The sequence below is a fragment of the Arvicanthis niloticus genome, chromosome 16 (assembly GCF_011762505.2).
Source record: "Arvicanthis niloticus isolate mArvNil1 chromosome 16, mArvNil1.pat.X, whole genome shotgun sequence".
NCBI lineage: Eukaryota > Metazoa > Chordata > Mammalia > Rodentia > Muridae > Arvicanthis > Arvicanthis niloticus.
In genome coordinates, this window is record NC_047673.1 from 70,417,547 (window position 1) to 70,436,661 (window position 19,115).

The 19,115-nt window shown below is 44.3% G+C and overlaps 2 protein-coding genes across 3 annotated transcripts in view; one reads left to right on the forward strand and one right to left on the reverse strand.

The window, feature by feature from the left end:
• Lin9 (lin-9 DREAM MuvB core complex component) overlaps positions 1-7,180 on the forward strand; it is a 46,505-nt gene extending 39,325 nt beyond the window's left edge. The window contains exons 13-15 of the mRNA XM_034519799.2: positions 4,488-4,667; positions 4,800-4,897; positions 5,751-7,180. Of these exons, the coding sequence (XP_034375690.1) occupies positions 4,488-4,667; positions 4,800-4,897; positions 5,751-5,856 (384 nt within the window). The 3' untranslated portion in view covers positions 5,857-7,180. The remainder of the gene's footprint in view (positions 1-4,487; positions 4,668-4,799; positions 4,898-5,750) is intronic.
• A 3,515-nt stretch (positions 7,181-10,695) lies between these two features.
• Positions 10,696-12,830, reverse strand: Mixl1 (Mix paired-like homeobox). Of its 2 annotated transcripts, none has more exons than XM_034520893.2 (2): positions 12,407-12,830; positions 10,696-11,527 (listed from the first exon to the last, which is right to left on the reverse strand). In XM_034520893.2, exons 1-2 carry the CDS (start codon positions 12,797-12,799, stop codon positions 11,222-11,224), a joined length of 699 nt encoding a protein of 232 aa, XP_034376784.1. In that variant the 5' UTR covers positions 12,800-12,830; the 3' UTR covers positions 10,696-11,221. The 2 variants fall into 2 exon arrangements, with proteins under 2 accessions (XP_034376784.1, XP_034376783.1); XM_034520892.2 differs by having other exon boundaries at positions 10,696-11,551.
• Positions 12,831-19,115: the final 6,285 nt, after the last annotated feature.

Here is a 19,115-nt window from a genome sequence, read left to right on the forward strand (position 1 = left end):
AGGAAACCAAATCAGTATTTACATTTACTTTTCCACTATCCCAGAAACCATAATTTGGTTTACTTACTATGGTCTTTTTTTTTCTTAAACATGTGGGTGTTTGCCTGTGCATATGCTTCTGCACTATGTGTGTGCTGTTGGAGGCCAGAGAAGGTGTCAACTCCTCTGGAACTGGAATTATTAGCCATTATGGGGTGCTGGGTCCTCTGCCAGAGCAACAAGCATTAACCATCCATCTAGCCATCTCCCCCGCCTCCTCCTTTAAATGCACTTACTTTATTTATGTGTATGAGTGTTTTGCCTACATGTATATGTGCATCATGTGTGTGCTCAGTGCCTCCAGAAGTCAGAGAGGACTGTGGGTCCCCTGGAACTGGAGTTAAAAGTAGTTCTGAGTCACCATGTGTGTGCTGGAAACCAAACCTGAATCCTCTGCAAAAACAATCCTTTAAACCACTCCTCCTCCTTTCAACTGTGTTTTAGTGCTGTGAATATTGAATTTCAGGGACACAGGTCACAAAAGTGTTGTAATTTTTCATTCACATATGATTATAGATAGGAGAGTAGTTCAGCCGTCTCCTAAAATTTGGAAGTCTTGCTGCTGAGTAAGTATTAAATTATGGTGATGGATTCAGAGTGCTCCTGCTTTTGCGTCTTTTCAGGCTGTGTTTCTAGTAAAGCCCCTCTGTTTGTGACCATGTTGGCAAGTCCCAAAAATACTACCTCAGATGATGATGTCTATCTACTTGAAGGGAACTGAGAGGATGAGTTGTAGTCACCTATGCCTGTTCTTTGAGCCATCTGTCCTCACACCCCACCCCCACCGCTGCACCCCTTTCATGGTTCTGGGAGTAGCATAACCAGAGCTTTGCATATTCTAGGCAAGTTCTTGGCCACTAAGCTGTATTTCTGATTTCTTGGTTTTAATGATACAGTATTGCTCTACAGCCAAGGCTGGCCTTGAGCTTGACATCTTTCCACTGATGCTTCATAAGTGCTAGGATTGGAGGCCTGCCGCTGTGCTTAGCTGTGTCATTGTTTATTTCTGCTTTCCTGATACTTGCCTGCTACCTGTCTATCAGTGACTTGTTCCTGCCCTGACTAACATCTATCTGGAACACATATAGACCACAGGGTTTAAGAGACTTCCATGACAAAATGACACATGAAGATAGGGCCTACGCATCAGTCTCTGTGTCACCCCCAAGGACATTTGTGATGGGCTTCATTCCTACTCAGATTGATTTCTACAGAGCTCTTGAAGTACAGCATCAATTTAAAGAAACAATAACCTAAGCACCACGACTAAGTAGTTTTATTTCTTAATACACACAGACAGGTGAACACATATTTACCAAAAGGAATAAAAAAATATATAAAATATAAAATAATTAAAAAAGTAAACTGTCGTTCCATATTACTCCCCAGAATGAGAAAATAAGTACATAAAATTTAAAAATCAAAACCTTGGGGCTGCAGTGATGGCTCAGCAGTTAAAAGTTCTGGGTGCTCTTCAAGGGGACCCAGGTTTGATTTCCAGCAGCCTTAGGGTGGTTATTCATTGCAGCATTATTACTGACTGCAAACATTTAAAAACAGATTCTAACTCTCAGGAAGTTGGCTAAGTCACTTACGGGACCCTCCACCCAGTACTACACTGCTGTAGGAAGAGACAAAGAAGAGCTGGAGTGTTGATGAGAGCACTTACTGCTCCTGCAGAGGGCCTGGGTCCCATTCCTAGTACCCACATGATGGCTCACAAACGTGTGGAATGGATCCAGTGTCCTCTTCTGATTTCCAGAGGCACCAGGCATGCACATAGTGTACAGGCATACATGTAGACAAAAACATCATATACACAAAATAATTTTAAAAACTAAGAGGGAAAGGGCTATCTTCCTGATAATGAAGTAATTTTCAGGATTTTTTTTTAGTTTGATTATTATCAGAATTGTGTGTGTGCATGCATGTACACATATGTACATGCAGGCTACATGCCATGACACACATGTGGAAATCAGAGGACTATTTTCCAGTTCTCTCTTTTACCATGGGTTCTAGCATTGAGCTCAAGTCATCAGGCTTGAGCGGCTAGCATATTTATCTGCTGAGCCATCTCACTGGTCCTCCAGGAGTTATTGTTGAGTTAAAAAAAATTAACAAACGAACAAACCATAAAGCATGCACCGAGGTGTGGCGACGACATCCCTACAATCTCAGCCATTTTGGAGACTGATGAGCCCAGGAGTTTGAAACCAACCTTTGTAACATCGTGAGCGTGAGCTTGCTGAGAGAGCTCTTCTCAATAAACAAGCAGAAAGAGGAGGAGGGGGAAGAGGGAGGGAGGAAGAGGGAAAGAGACAGGTGTGGGGTTGGATTTCATGGGCCAGGGGTGGCACTTGACTTTTGGGATATGTGGAAACAAAATTCATTTTTACCTGTTTGCTTCCTTTCTATAGAAAGGATAAAGTCATAGACTGGTTTGAGTATAGGATAGTATTGGAGAGGCAGGAAGAGTAGTTTGTGCTTGGATGTTTGTGTCACCTATAAATATAAATAAACTGACTGGAGTGTAGCTCAGTAGTAGAATACTTGCATGGCTTGTTCAAGGCCAAGTTCAATCCATTGCAAAATCAGGACAGAACATATCAAGGTGCTGAGGACGCTCTTCTGGTAGAGTCCTTACCACACACGAGTGAGGACCTGCGTTGATCACAGCACCATGGAAGGACAGCCGTGCTTGCCATTTCAGTGCTTGGGAAGCAGAAGCAGGTGGGCTCCTGGGGCGCCATAGCTAGCCATTCTAGATGAGTCAGCCAGCTCCAGGTTCAGGGATAGACTGACGAGACTCTGCACATATGTGCACACGCAGAAACATTTACACACGTGTACAAAGAGGAAACTCTGAAGAGAAAGCCAAGTAAACCCACGTCAGCTCTGCAGTGAGCACAGTGAGAGATGAAGCCTGGCTACAGCTGCCTGAACACACAACCCTAGAGGGGACAGAGACTGATCCAGACGGCAGAAACTACCACCTTTAGTCTGCAACCAAACTCTAAACTCACCAGTAAAGTTTTATTCTCACAGTGGTATGAAGCAGCAGTCCTGAAACTTGTGTGTATTCTAGGCTTGAGCGAATGAGTGTATTGGGATAACGGGAGCCAGGTTCCTTTCTCACTGTGAGAGGGCAGAGTTGTGAGGCGATGGACCTGCATAGGAAGCCAGTATGAGTTCATGGACTGTTCATAACAGGTGTGACTAACGTGTATGTCTATTCACCTAGAAGCAGTGATGTCCTAGCAAGCAAAGAACACACCTCACAGCTGAGTTTGGTGTCAACATTATCCCCTCAACATTATCTTGGGACCTAGGGCAGCAAGAGCAGAAAATGAATATAGACCATTTTGCTATGCCAGGAAAATGTAACTAAGCCTGTGTGGACATTTAAAACAGTATCATCAACAGAGTTCCGATGGCCACATTTAAGCTGCAGAATAAAGAGCTTAGAGTCCATGGATTAACAGAATTAATGCATAATTGGTATTTTAAAAGTGCTAACTTGGGCTGAGGCAATGGCTCAGTAAAGTGCTCACCACCCAAGCATGAAGACCTGAGTTCAAATCCTCAGTACCTTCTTAAAAGCCAGGTGCAATGGTATAAACCTGTGATCCTATTACTGCCAGATCAGGGAAGATGATACAGAGCCAGGTGGATCCCAGAAACTGATTGGTACAGGCCACCTCTCCTAACCGAATTGGTACACTTGGGGTTTAGTGAGAGACCTTATCTCAAAAAGAAAGATGGAAAATGACTAGGAAAAGACACATGGGGCTGGAGAGACGGCTCAGTGGTTAAATGCACTCACTGCTCTTTCAGAGGACCTGGGTTCAGTTTCCAGCACCCACACTAGGCAGCTCACAAGTGCCTGTTACTCCACTTCCTGGGGATCTGATGCCTCTGGCCTTTTTGGGCACCTGTGGTTACATGGTACATATAACACATACACACTTAGTAATGATAACAGTAAACTTAAAATAAATAAACGTAACATTTGACAACCACCATAGTAATGATTGATACAACCATTGGGCATCATTGAATGTTCAGACTGGTAAGAAAAACTGATGCCAAACTGGAGCTTTACATAGCCTTGAAGTCTTTTCTTGAATACTAGTTACAAAGAGGAAGTCTTCACTCTGTGGAAATCTGTCAAACACTTCACTGTTTAACAGAGCAGAAAACCACATCTCACTAGTAATGGGTACTGTGCAGTAATGATGCAGAGAGATGGCTCTGCGGTGCTCCTGCCAGAAATGTGCAAGTTCAGTGTAGTCCTGACAGCTCACCTAGGCTGTGTGCAGGGATATCACCCAGATCCTCCAGGTGTCCTTTGACTCCACATGCATGCTGTGGCACATTGGTGCCCCCCACACACACACACACACACCATTGTCAGGTGTATCTCACGTTTTACTCCGCATGTTCAGCTTGCACCAGACCAGGGCCTCCAGCCTGCTGATCAGCCAACAGACATGAGGCGGAGGTGTGAGGAAGAAGCCCAAGAAATCGTCCGGCAAGCCAACTCCGCCTCAGGACAGCCCTGTGTTGAAAACGAAAATCTGACAGACTTAATCTCTAGGCTCACTGCAATTTTATTACAAATTAAGGTAAATTTGAGAGAAAATGCTTCTTTTTTTTTTTTTTTTTTTAATCCTAAGAAAGCCATTCTAATTTGTTCCTACTTATATCTATATTTAAGCTAAAATTTAATTAAATTTTGAAACCTTTTTTCCCTGTAGTGTCTGGCAGAGGGAGGAGACCTGAATTCCTTTGAATTCAAATCTCTCACAGATTCATTAAATGACATAAAGAACACAATAGATGCTTCTAATATCAGGTAAGACGTAGGTATATGATGGCGTGTAAGAGTCTGCTTATTTGTAAAGTATTTGTGTATTTGTTTATCCTTGAAATATATTTAGGAGAGCTTTTCACTTCTAGTCATCCTGTTGACAGAACAGACATGTTACAAAAGCTGTGCATGAAGGCGGCAGGATGTAACCTCTGGGCTTGGTTTACTGCAGAGCAGTGACCCTTTCAGAACCTGACATGCCTTTGTCCTAAGCATGCTCTCCCACCAGCACTGAAACAGCACTGTGCCTTCCCTGAAGGTGCCTTCTTAGCTTTTGTTTTCTTTCTTTGTTTGTTTTTTGAGGGACAGGGTCTCTCTGTATAGCCCAGCTATCCTAGAACTCACTCTGTAAACTGGCCTCAAACTCATAGAGTCCGGCCTGTCTTTGCCTCCCAAGTACTGAGATTGAATGCTTACCACCCAGCTCTTAGCTGTTTTCTAAGAAAGAACTATTTACTAATTAAAATTAAGTGCCCTCCACCCACACAGAAGTGTTTTTCCTGGGGTGTTGAGATGGAGTTTAGTAGTAGACCCCATATAAAAGTGGATGAAGAGACCAGTTCAACAGTGTCTTCTGACCTCTACATATGTGCCAGAGCACACACGTGTGCACACAGTAAGAAATGAATAAGTTATAGAACTGTCAGGATGGTATGTGCCATACAGGCCTGGAGACCTGAGCTCAGTCCTCAGAACCCAAATAAAAGCAGAGAGAACAGACTCCACGAAATTATTCTCTGATTGCCAGTTATGCCATGGACACACAATAATAATGATGAATTTAAGGTTTTGATTTTTCTAATTTTGTGATAGCTAATCTTATTTTCTCTTCCTTTAGTTGTTTTCAGAATAATGTAGAAATCCATGTTGCACATATCCAGAGTGGTCTGAGCCAGATGGGAAACTTACACGCCTTTGCAGCCAACAACACTAACAGAGACTGACACAGGAGTCCTGGTACCCGGCTGCACACGGCCTTCGTCTGAGGAGTCCTCTTCCTTAACCTCAGCCTCCAACACCAGATAGCCTATCTGCTGGAAAACAGGGGAACTGCACATCTGCACATACGGCTTTTTAATACACTGTACTGCTTCGTAAACCAGCATCGTGCTGACCAGCATTTATTTATTGTTCCTTTATTATCCAGATGCAGTAGTGTTGCTTATATTTCATGTTTATCAGCAAATATTTTTAACCTGAAACTATCTGAACATACTACCCCACGGAGGAGTGTGCTCACCATTGTTTATACATGCATGGACTCTGCTCGCACATGCAGACAACTTCTGTGACAGAGAACATGAAGAAGCATGGTCTGTCCGTGCGTGACGGTGGGAATCCCATCTGAGAATCACCGGTCCAGTGGATTTAGTTGATCATTATATCTCAGGCTTCGAAATAGACGTTGAGAGTGTGAGAAGTCCGAGTCGTAAGGAGCCTGCTGGAATATGAATGGGAAACATGGACTTAAGTATATGTTTCATATACTGACAGTGTGACATGGTTCTATAGATCAGTTTATAATAATAAATATTTTAATTTATCATAATTTATAGAAGCTTTGTTGTTTATCAGCAGAAGGAAATGAAGGAGCAGGAGGAGCTGTACTGTGCATTGCTGGGTCCCAGCGAGTAGCGGGTCAGCCTTCCTGAGTCAGGGCAAAAGCGCTATTGTTAAGACTTACTTTAAAAAAAGACTGATGACACACTATTTTCGTATTTTTTGTTTATTTGCACAACTTTAAACCAGATAACTGGTTAAAATTCAACAATACACAATTTATAAAGTGAAAATATTTTATAAGGAAAGCATATGACCAGTGTGAATTACAGAGGGAGGAGGTTTGGTTTTACTAGTTTTCTTGTTTGGTTTGTTTTTTTTTCTTTTTAAGAAAAACCCTGCCTAAAATAATCTTGTAAAAAGTATGTATTTTAAAATTTTTGTTTTAATATAGAATATTATAAAGCTGAAATATAATTGTTTTCAGATTTGGAGTTTAAAATAGAGCTATAGAGGTGGTTCTGATTCTTTGACATCTCATAAAATGAGACTTTTGTATATTAATGTATAATAAAACTGAAATAAGATTATTTTCCTTGAAATTTTTGTATAGTTTAAAAATGCTTCTGTGTTCTTTGTTGGTATTGGGGCACTGCAGATCTTAGTGCAGAGTTTATATTTAGCTAAACTGTTATGTTAATTAAGAAATGCATAAATCTTTTATTCTTAATATTTGTAATTCTGAATAAATCAATCTATGAAATTTAATGAAGTCTGAGAATCTTATTAATGTAAGATGACAGTTAATTCTTTGTTTTCAGAGGGCTGGTGAGATAGCTCAGCAGGTACGAGGTGCCTGGAGGCCAGTGTGGCCATCTGACTTGCGTAGGTTACCCTCTGAAGAGCACCCACATACAAACTAGTGAAAGTAATCCAGGTGCACTAGTACACACCTTTAATCCCAGCACTAGGGACCTGGCAGAGGCAGGTGCATGGTTGTGGGTTCAAAGCCACCTGGTTCTACATAGAACCTGTCTCAAAAAAAAAAGTGGTTTTTTTTTGTTTGTTTGTTTGTTTTAATGTTTATAAGAATGACAGTTTCTGCTAAGTTTTTAGGTGATACAGTACAGATTGGTTGGTTTTTGTTGTTTATTTTAAGTCAAATTCTCACAGTGTTGCCCAAGCAGGATTTACAGCTGGGACTTAAGATGCACTTCACCGTGCCTAGCTCTGATCATCTGGAAGTCAGCCCGTCCAGCATCCTTCACTGAGAGGTGATTTTGTTTTTCATCTGTGAGTAGATCACTGCGGGAACACTAAACAAGTAAACTTTTTCTTAGTATGGACCCAGCAGAAGGCTAAATTTAATATATCCTACTTAGAAGTCAGTAAATGTTTTTGACATTTAAAAAAAAAAATATTACTTAACCTTGAATATCACTTAAGACAGACAATTTGTACATTGCCTGTCCTTCAGTGCTGCGTGTTGACAGCAGAGCTTGTGCCTAAGAATATAGCGGAAGTTTATTTTATTTATTTATATTTATTTATTTATTTATTTTGTTTTTTCAAGACAGGGTTTCTCTGTGTAGCCCTGGCTGTCCTGGAACTCACTCTGTAGACCAGGCTGGCCTCGAACTCAGAAATCCGCCTGCCTCTGCCTCCCAAGTACTGGGATTAAAGGCCTGTGCCACCACTGCCCGGCAAGTTTATTTTTGTTAAGGAAAGAAGCACTATCTAATTGAATAATTGAAGTAGTTTTTTCTGAGTCAGATGTACCTGGGCTTGAACGATGCTGACACTGGTTAGCATGTTTGCAGCTTTACAGAAAGCTCCCAGGGCCAGATGGAGCCAAGAGACTGGATCTCAATTACTCAACACTAGCTCTAAAAAGTCAAATTTGCTGTTCACTGAGAGTGCAAAATAAACAGATTTACCCATTTAGTTTTCTTTATTAAGCTGGCCTGGTGTGAGTAAAACCCATAATCCCAGCTTATTGAAAGGCTGAAGCAGAAGGATCACAAGTTCATAGCCAGCCTGGGCTACAGAGTGAATTCAATACTAGCCTGGGTAACTTGGTAAGATATTGTCTCAGAGTTTAAAAAAAGGAGGGGGGGGGAGGGCAAAATTGGACAGGCAGTGGTAGCACATGCCTTTAATCCCAGCACTCAGGAGGAGTGGATCTCTGAGTTCAGGGCTAACCTGATCTACTGAGTGAGTTCCTGGGCATACAGAGCTACACAGAGAAATCCTATCTCAAAAAATCTTTCTGTCTTCCCGTTTGTCTTTCTGCCTTGCTTCCCTTTTTCTCCATCTCAGAAAAACCTTTCTGTCTTCCTGTCTATCTGTCTGTCTGTCTGTCTGTCTTTTTTACGTGTATGTATGTTTTGCCTGTGTGTACATATGTGCACCATTTGTATGCCTGGTGCCCAAAGAGGCCAGGGCTGGAGCTGGAATTAAGGAGCGTTAGGAGCCGTGTGGATGCTGGGAATTGAACCTGGGTCTTCTTCAAGAGCAACAAGTGTTCTTAATTACTGAGCCATATCTCTAACCCCCAACTACACAGTTCCTTTTGACAGTGATTCTGAGTAAAGCTTAAGGTGTTCTGAGATCTTCTCCATCTTGTCACTGGATTTGCATCCTCTCAATTGACCTAAACTATCATCTAAACTGTCACCAGTTTAAGTGTGAATCTCTGATGGTGAGACCTCAAACTACCATATCAGTATCTCAATAGATCTTAAGTTCACTTAGTCATTTAACATATACTAGGAATGCAAAAATGGGGGGGGGGGGGGACTCTGAAACCAAAATACTCATGGGTCTTACTTACTTTGAACAAGCAAAGGTTGATGATGGTTTGAATGAGAATGACTCCTATAACTCGTGTTTGAACGCTTGGTCCCCATTGGTGGAATTGTTTGGGAAGGATGTGTGTTACTGGGGGTTGGGCTTTGAGACTTCAGAAGTCTACACCATCCCCAGTACTCTGCCTCCTTGTTTCCAAATGTGAGCTCTTCCTGCCATCATGCCTTGGTTTCTTCATCGTGGATGCTGCCCCTGTGTCCAACTGTCAGCCCAATTCAACCTTTCTTTTATAAGTTGTCCTGGTCATGGTGTTTATCACAGCAACGGAAAAGTAACTAAGACAATACGCTTTTTATATTTTTTCTTGATTTTATTTCTTTATTTTGTATGTGTGTATGTATGTGGGTGCACACCACAGCACACACGTGGAAGTCAAAAAGATAAATTCATTCTCCCACCATGTGAGTCTTGGGATCAAACTCAGATTGTCAGGCTTGGTGGCAACGTGTTTACCTCCACTGAGCCATCTCAGCAGGCCAACAAATACGCTTACTCAAATTCTCAGTGCACTGTATGTGCAGAAAGTTCTCTTCAGAATGCTTTCCCGGTCATTCGTTATATACTCTCCAACTTTCCCAGCACTGCAGTTTGGGAAAACGGTTCAATTCAAAACAGGGCTCATTTCAATGGGATTTATGTAAGAATGGGAGTGAGGAACACATAGTAACCCACTAATGTTGCACAGGAAACTTAACAATAACAAGTGCTAAGAAAAATGGTTGTCAAAGTAACAGGTACAAAAATTAAGATTAGTTAGGAAAAGTTCAGGTTTCAAAAAGGGAGGCACCTTAGCTGTTTTGAAAGAGAAACTTTTTCACTGAGTCCCAACCAGAAAGGAATGACAGACAGAGAAGCACATTGTGGGTAAATGATCTTAAGGTTTGCATAAGCTATCGATGATGTCATTGACTGGGAGCATGCTTGACAGTCTTACAGACAGGGTCTAACGGTTTTGTAACTGGAGGCTGCCACAGATTCCCAAATGGAGTAATTAAAAAAAAAAAAGTGGGGAACAAGAGGCATGGGGTTCTTGTAAGAGCTTGAAAGGGCATCTTTATTGATGGAGTGTAAAACTGAAAGTCCAGATGGGAAACCAGTCAAGTGGGGTTGGGCAGAGGAGGTGGCTAGGTTACACAATCAGCTAGGAGAGAGAAGCTGGAAAACTGGTAATGGCTATAGTTAATACCAGCATTTCATATACTTGAAAATTGCTAATAGATTGTATCATCACAGAAAGAAGGAAGGTGACTGATGTCATGCATATGTTAAGCAGCTTGAGATATATATATATGTATATATATATATATATATATATATATATATATATACATATTTATGTTTGTGTGTGTTAATATACAATTTTAAGCAAAAATAATAACATCCAATGATTTGGATATATGTTAGTATCATATACAATTTTAAGCAAAAATAGCAACATTCAGTCACAGTGGCAAATAAAGGTAGGAAGACAGGAGTTCAAGGCATCCTTACACTGCAAGGTCAAGAACAAAACAGAAAGACTCACATCCTAGTGATAAGGTCAAAGTACAGGATGTGAGTGAGAGTGGGTGAACCCACATTGTAGGCTTGTATTGTAGGTCCTGGAGGGACTACAAGAAGACAGCAGCTGCCGGGAAAGGGGAAACTGAGTCAAGCTGAAGGCTGTCATGAAGAAAACAAGTTCTGAACAATCAGTCTGAAAAATAAGAATAACCCAGAGGATGTGGACCAAATTATAATGTGCAGTCTTGGAGGCTCACAGTGACTTCTGGCTGGGAGGGTGGGTGGCTACGGAGAACAAGCAGTAACAGCTCAGTGCTGGAGAAGGGAAACCTAAATGTGAGAGGTGATTCAGAACCAAGGCCATGGCCAGTCAGGAGATCAGACAGGATAGTGTTCTTCCAGATCTACCCGAGTGCATCCTCAACTCTCCCAGAATCCTCAGAAGTTACCTAAGGCAGAAAAGATGTGCTCCTCCCAAGAGTCCAACTTTGAGCCAATATCTTCAGAGAGAGGTGAGTAAGTTTCAAAACTTTGAGAACCAGAGGTACAGATGCCTCCTCCAGCCATACTGGGATCCAGAACGTGGTTCACATCTGCCTCCAGAGGCAGCTGAGGCTTCAAACACCTTGCTTCAGTCCCAGGAGCAGGGTGATGGAGGAAAACTTCCCGCCGCCTTGAGGATAAGAGCTGAACCGACTTCCCACTCTGGCGCCTGGACTTAGCCCGTCTGTTCTGGAACCACACCTGGTGACAGGAGGAAAAACACTGCTCAGCTGCTTTCAAGGCCAGCCTGGTCTACAGAGCAAATTCCAGGATAGCCAAGGTTACCCGGAGAAACCCTCCCTGTCTGGAGGGGGTAAAAAAGTGACAGTTGAATAACCACCCTAAGTACAGGAAAAATAAACACTAAATGTCCACATTCTCTTGACATTAAATGAGGCCTCCTACATAAAACTACATACACTCAGGCACAGACTAACCGTCAAGAAAGCAAGCGTCTAAACTGGGTGTTGGGGGAACACACCTGTAATCCAAGCAACCAGGAAGCTGAGGCAAGAGGATTGTGAATTGAAGTCCAGCCTGGACTACACTGCATGAATTTGTCTCAGACAGACAGACAGACAGACAGACAGACACACACACACACAGAGAGAGAGAGAGAGAGAAAGAGAGAGAGAGAGAGAGAGAGAGAGAGAGAGAAGCTTCTGATCTAACCTTAGACAATAAACTCACTTTGCATTTTTTTTTTCAAAGTGACAAGAAGCTCCTTGCTTGTTTTCAAGCAAGGTGATTCAACCCTGCTCTGCAACTTAAAATCAAAGCCAGAAGAAGGCCCGTGACTGCACCACTCCCCACACAGACCCCTTTGTCTTCTTTCTGGATGCTGGGAAAGAGCACGACTACTACCCATCTCTTTGCTGCTGGGACCTTTCGATGGGTCCGCAACCCTCCTAGCTGCCCAGATCGATCACATGGTAAGGCGGCCGTTACTGACATCCCTAGTTTGCAGTCTGGAACCATGAGGTTCAAAGAGAGTAACTTTTACCCACAGAATAACTGACCCAACAAGCCTGTGACTCCCCAGCACCTCCACTCGAGCGTGCAGCTGCGACTGCGACTCACCTGGATCCTGGACTCGGGGAGCAGCGTGAGCGCAGCCAAGCGCTCCCGCAAGTGGATGTCGGGGTACATAGTCTGTCGGAAGACAAGCTCCAGCAACTGCAGCTGCTCCGAGCTGAAGGACGTGCGCTTGCGACGCTGCGGCGCCGACGGGGCGGCTGCGCCTTTGGAGGGTCCGGGCGGATCCGGGCCGGCGGGGCTCTGCGCTGCGGGCCTGGGGTCCCGGCTTGGAAAGCACGGCGTGACTGTTGGGGCGCGGGAGTCGGGGGGCGCCGGGGGCAGCCCAGCGGCTGGGCGAGCGGCCGGGAGCAGCTGCCCTCCGGGGTGCACGACCGGGAAGGTGGGGAAAGGGGCGCCCTCTGCGAACTGGAGCTGCTGGGACCCTGCTGCGGCCATGACTCCCGGACACTTCCTGGGACCTCCGCGCGCCTGCAGTTATAGCGGCCCGGAGCCGGGGAGGGGGCAGCGGCTCCATCAAAGGCGTGGGTGCGGGGAAGCCGCGTCTCCTCGGGGTGCGAGCCCGCCCCAGCCCCGCCAGACGCCGCGGGAATAATCGCTTCCGCTGACCTAGGGATGGGGAGAGGGAGGCGCGAACTTGAGTCCGGTCCCTTCCCCGCCCATCCGCCGGCCAGCCAGACCACCAATCCACATACTTAGAACTGCTCTGCTCCGGTGAGGTCGTCCCAAGTGCTGGGCCAGACTTGGACAGAACCCCGTCTTCTAGGTCAGAATGCCCCTCAAGAGCGCTTGAATCTCTCGGGGCCTGGTTCTCAGGTCCCCCGCGCTGCGCCTGGCCCACCGTCCGCCTGTCACCATCAAAGGCGCTATTTACCACCCCTGCTATGTGCTAGACCTTACTACAGGTTGGTTAAACAGCCTCGCCCTGCCCTCGCAAACCACCCTGACACATCCTGAATCCGAGGGGGGTGAAGATAAGAGACCTCAAAGAAGACAGGCACACATCCTGAGCAGGAACGCTGCTCTTGCCTCGATTATCTGTGACCTGTCAACAAGGATGCTGTAAACTAGGCGGGATGAAGTTGTTCCGGGGTTATCGCTGCTAGAGAATCCCAATGGTGCTCAGACCCCGAAGAAATAAAACCACTCCTTGAAGTTTCTGCTCCCTCGGAAGCCATTACTATTTCCTTTGTCCCCTGGAGCTCACCTAATGTTCCCGTTTTGTTTTACGCTAATTTGAAGTTTAGTTGCGACTTCTCTATCTGCTTCCCCTCGTGCATACATGCATTCATTGATTCATATAAGTCTCTCCCCAACTTCTTACCTGAGAATAGGACCTAGGGACTGGAAAATCCTAAGGAAGACCCCCAGTGAGCATCTGTTGAACCAGAAACTAAGTTGCTTCATAGAGAAATCGGAAGCATGTAGCGTTATGGTGAAGGGCGCAGAGGCATGGAGCAAAGGCTTGCAAGGCCTCCAAGGGGCTCCCTGCTGAGGAAGGGGTGTTCCACAGCACAGCCCAGGACCTGTCCCTGCTGCTTCTTCAGTGCTAATGGAAGGATTCACAGGAGAAGGCATATGTGCTGGTTGTGAGCGCATCCTGTCTGCTAATACGCATGTATGCTAATACTACACATGCAAGAAGGCCAAAAGAGGGTAATGGGTTGTAAGCCAACTGACACAGCGCTGGGGACTGAATGACTCTCCATCCTTTGGAAGAGCGGCAAGTAGGCATATCTTTACTATGGGCGATTATTCCAGGTGATCAGCAAGCTACTGAGAGGTCTAGGCTTGCACTGTCTACCAGCAGAATAGTAGTAGCAAGTGTCCTGGCACACACACACACACACACACACACACACACACACACCTCCAACCCCTCTCCCTTTCTTTCCTCTTCTATTTCTTTGACAGATTATCAGGTTCACAGTGGTGTATGGAATGGAAAATCAGATTTTTATTTTTCTATGCTTTTTTTCCCTTCCCCTGCTCCCATACATATATCATGGTCTTGTGTATCCCAGGCTAGCTGGCCTCAAACTCTCTGTGTAGCCAAGGATGACTTCAAACTTCTGATCTTCCCACCTCCACGACGCAAAGCTATATTTATAGACATTCTACCCAATGCCTGATTTTATGCAATGTTAGAGATCAAACAAGACCTTGAACATGCCAGACAAGCACCGTAACAACCATGCTACATCTTCCAGCTTTTATTATTAATTTAGAGACTGGGTCTCACTATATAGCCCAGGCTGGACTTGAACTTGAGATCTCCCTGCCCCGGCTTTCTGGACATGATAGTTCATACCTGCTTTTATTCTTCTCTTTTTCCTGTGATGCTGAGGATCAAGTTCAGGGCCTTGTGCATGCCAGCAAGGCCTTTATTCTTGAATTACATGCCCAGCCCATCACTCAATTTTAAAATCCATTATTTAAAATGAATTATTTAAAAACAAAAAAAAATATGCCTATGCCAGGCTGTGCTTATGTATCTTCTTATGTAGTAGGTGTGTGTGTTCCTGTTTTACTCTGCAAGAACTATACTACAATCCAGACCAAAACCCAAGACCTGGACAGATGCTGTGCCAAGCTGACCTCCAGATGTGACTCCGTGAGAACACTGGATTCCAGTCATCTTGGGAAGAGAGGTGGCCTGGTGTTCAGCACAGTGGCCAGTGCACTGCTGTACCTGAAAGATCAGAAAGCAAGCCTAAGAAGAAAGCAGACGTCCATGATTACTGCTTCCAGGAGGAGCTTGCCAGTGACAGTTGAGTCTCCTAGAGACTCAGGCTGGATTCTGAGCTGTAGGAATTCTTCAACCTGCTATGTGGAAATCCTCCGGGATCCTTTGTCCATCATTGCCCTCTGCCACCTCCTGCCTGCTCAAGAGGAACACTACAGGGCAGGGAAATGGGCTGATGTAAATCATGACAGGCTGTGTACTCCTGGGAGCTGGGGCTGAGTGTGGCCAGAAATCATAGTGCAATTTGTGATCTGAGACTCCTCTAACCCAACCAACAAGCACCATTTTCTTCTCCTTTAGAGTTGTCCCATATGCAATATGTATTGAACGAGAACTCAGGAACACCTCATTCTCTCTTCCTTTTGCTCTAAATTTGGCTTTTTATTTTTTATTCTCTCTCTCCCCTTCTCTGTCTCTCTGTTTCTGTCTGTCTGTGGGTCTCCCTCTCCCCTCCCCCCCCCTCTCTCTCTCTCTCTCTCTCTCTCTCTCTCTCTCTGTGTATGTGTGTACTTGTGAATATGCACACATGAGTTGTCAGAGGACGATTTGTGGGAAATGGTTCTCTCCACCTGCTATGTAAGTCCAGAGATTGAACTCAGTCAGTCCAGCAGGCCTGGCAGCAAGCACTTTGACCTGCTAAGTATCTTGCTGGATCTGAATTGAGTTTTTTCTTGCATGTGCTTGGATGTGCCCTTGTCCAGATACAGAGAAGACTTGGGTTGGAACTGGAAGTGAAAGAAAAAAAACAAAAAAAAAAAACCTCTTAGCCAGACATGGTGGTGCATACCTTTAATCCCAGCACTGAGAAGGCAAGAGGGAGGATTTCTATGAGTCTGAGGCTAGCCTGGCCCCCCAAAGTGAGTTTCGAGATATCCAGGGCTATATAATAGGGAAATCCTGCCTCAAGAAAAGACAGACAGAAAGAGGGAGGCAAGCACGTACTCACGCACATACATGTGTGCAAGCGTGTGAATGCTCGTGCACACACACGGGGGCGGGGCTTTTATGGCTTTCAGCATTGCTTCATTCTGACCATTGAGTCCCTATTGTTCCAGTACTTAGGAGTTGAGGCAGGAGCATCACATCAAGTCCCACCTGCTTTACACAGGAAATTCCAGGTCAGTCAGGGCTACATAAAAAGACCCTGTCTCAAAAACTAAAATAAATAAATAAGCCACATGTACAGATGTTTGTGAGTACATTTTTTTTTGTTTTTTTGTTTTTTGTTTTTTTGTTTTTTGTTTTTCGAGACAGGGTTTCTCTGTATAGCCTTGGCTGTCCTGGAACTCACTCTGTAGACCAGGCTGTCCTCGAACTCAGAAATCCACCAGCCTCTGCCTCCCAAGTGCTGGGATTAAAGGCATGAGCCACCACCGCCCGACATGAGTACATTTTTAAGCCTTTTGAGAATTCTTTTATAGTTATTTTTTGAGACTGGGTCTTGCCATGCAGTCCAGGCTGCTGGAATATTTGGTCCTCATTCACCTTTCTTGTGCTGAAAATGCAGGCACGGTCGTCAAGCCAACCTCATTTTTGGATGAATAACTGTGGTGTGGTGTTCTGGGTTAGATCCTGGAAAAGAAAACGGATATAAATGACGAAGTGGGTAAATTTTAATTAAGACCCACAGCATAGCATGCCCAAGACCCTACCTAGGTTTGCTCTCTGAAGAGCAAAACAAAAACAAACAACCAAAAACTTGACTTTTACAAAGTCAAAGCAAAGGATGCAGGGTGCTGTATCCACACAGAGATAGCTGGGTCTCCCCTTTGTTCATAGATGGGTTGGGGGATGGAGGGCACTGCAGCAGGTCTGCAAACACTCCCCTGTGCACACATTTGTGCAATGAAAGTAACCTACTGCTTTTTGTTCAGGGACTTGTCATAAATACTGTGTAAGAAGGCTGACAAAATGGCTCAGTGGGTGAAGGCGCTTACCTCTAAGGCTGATGATCCCCAGAACCCACATAAATGTTAAAATAACTTCACGAAGTTGTCCTCTGACCGCCACATATGCATCATAACACAAAGAGCCTCCCTCCAAATTAATAAACACTGACATGTTTGTATCTGTGTACGTGTGTGGATGTATATGCACATGTGTGCCTGTGTGTGGCGGGCAGGAGTGATGTAAAGGATCTTTCTCAATTTGCTCTCTTACTTTTAAAAAATGCTTGCCGGGTGGTGGTGGCGCACGCCTTTAATCCCAGCACTTGGGAGGCAGAGGCAGGTGGATTTCTGAGTTCGAGGCTAGCCAGGTCTACCGAGTGAGTTCCAGGACAGCCAAGGCTATACAGAGAAACCCTGTCTTGAAAAAACAAAACAAAACAAAACAAAACAAAAACAAACAAACAAAGAAAAAAAAAAACAAAAAAATAAAAAATGCTTTATTTTTTATTTATGTGTCTATGTATGTGTGTATGTGTGAATGTGTGTACGCACGCGTGTCAGTATGGTGCTCACAGAGCTCAAAAGAGAGAATTAGAGCTCCTGAGGCTGGAATTACAGGCAGTTGTGCACTGTCCAACATAGACGCTGGCAAACAAACTTGGAGCCTCTGCAAGAACTTAACCACTCACAATCACCCTGGCCCCTCATCTTACTCTATTGAGACAGGGTCTGTTACTGAGTTCATGGAGCTGGCTGGAGGGACCGGCTAGCAAGCTCCTGGACTCGGTTTCTTGAATTCGAGGCCCGAACACCAGGCATGTGCTGTTGTGCTAGGTTCTTACATGTATGTTGACAACCCAAATTCAGGTCCCCATGCTTGAACAGAAATCACTTTTTGCCTACCTAGCTAATACCTCGACCTTATAAATACTTATTGAACTCAAATTCTATGTCCTGTTGGCTATTTCTCTGTAAACATATATTGAATAGTAGTTCTTTCACATTTATTTCTCCAAGTGGAAAATATAAAAGAACCCCTTCTTGATAATACCTTTAAATTAACCGGGCATAGTGGTGCATACCTTTAATTCTAGCACTTGGAGGCCAGTCCAGTCTACAGATTGAGTTCCAGGACAGTCAGAGCTACATAGTGAGCCCCTGTCTCAAAAGAAGTTTATGTTTATATATATATATATATATATATATATATATATATATATATATATATATAAAAATTTTTATATATACCTCTAATTTATACATATAATATTTAATTTATATATGTGTGTGCATATATACATTTGTATATATATAGAGAGAACAGTTTCAGAAATAGATACACGGTGAAATTAAAGCTCAACAACAAAAGACCTTGTCAAGCAGAAGCAGGCCCATACACTGGCTACTGAAAAGCAAACTGAAGTTTAAGGATAGCTCAGACAGCCATAGCCAAGATTAGGGTCTGGATTTGCCCTCTCTAACCCCAGGGCTAGCTCACTACATGACAGATGTGCTAAGGACTTTAGGTCACTATTCATAGTTAGTTGATAACATCTGCTGCAACAGACACAGGTAAAGACAGAAGGTAGTCCTCAAGACACACCAGTGCCATGAGGAAAGCCTTGGTTAGCCAGAGCCACAGCCAGGCTGGAACAGACAGGCCACTTGGAGTCATTATCCCTTCTGCAGCTCCCATGTTTCTTGCCACCTTTCCCATCCCTAACACCCAAATATCAGAGGCCTGCCTTTCCTCCCCAAGTGCTAAGTGTTCTCTTCCTCTGCTCTCTTTGTTGTTGGAGTTGGGCCCTCTCCCTGGGCTGCCCAGGACCTAGTGGAGGAGCCCAGGGTGTTTATTAAAAGGGAAACCAGGAAAAGGCAGCCCAGGGGAGCCGATGGCTCGACTTCCCCCTTGAGATCTCTTTTCCCTTTGATCCTGACCTCGCTTTGATTTCCTTCACTCTCCTCTCCACCTTCAGTTTCTGAAGTTTATTTCACAGCCGGTGGTTACAGTAGACAGAGACAGTGTCCTTCCAAAAGGCATACGGTGGCAAGCCATAAGCCTTTTCTGTGTGCTCCAGGCGGGAGGTATAAACTCATCTGACTAACACAGCATCACTAA

What these genes read in the sequence shown, in the direction of transcription:
- Mixl1 (XM_034520892.2), bottom strand. Translation starts at nt 12,799, where the DNA reads ATGGCCGCAGCAGGGTCCCAGCAGCTCCAGTTCGCAGAGGGCGCCCCT. An exon ending in TCCCCGAGTCCAGGATCCAG is followed by an intron (nt 11,552 to 12,406) that starts GTGAGTCGCAGT and finishes AAAGCAGCTGAG; the next exon opens with CAGTGTTTTTCCTCCTGTCA.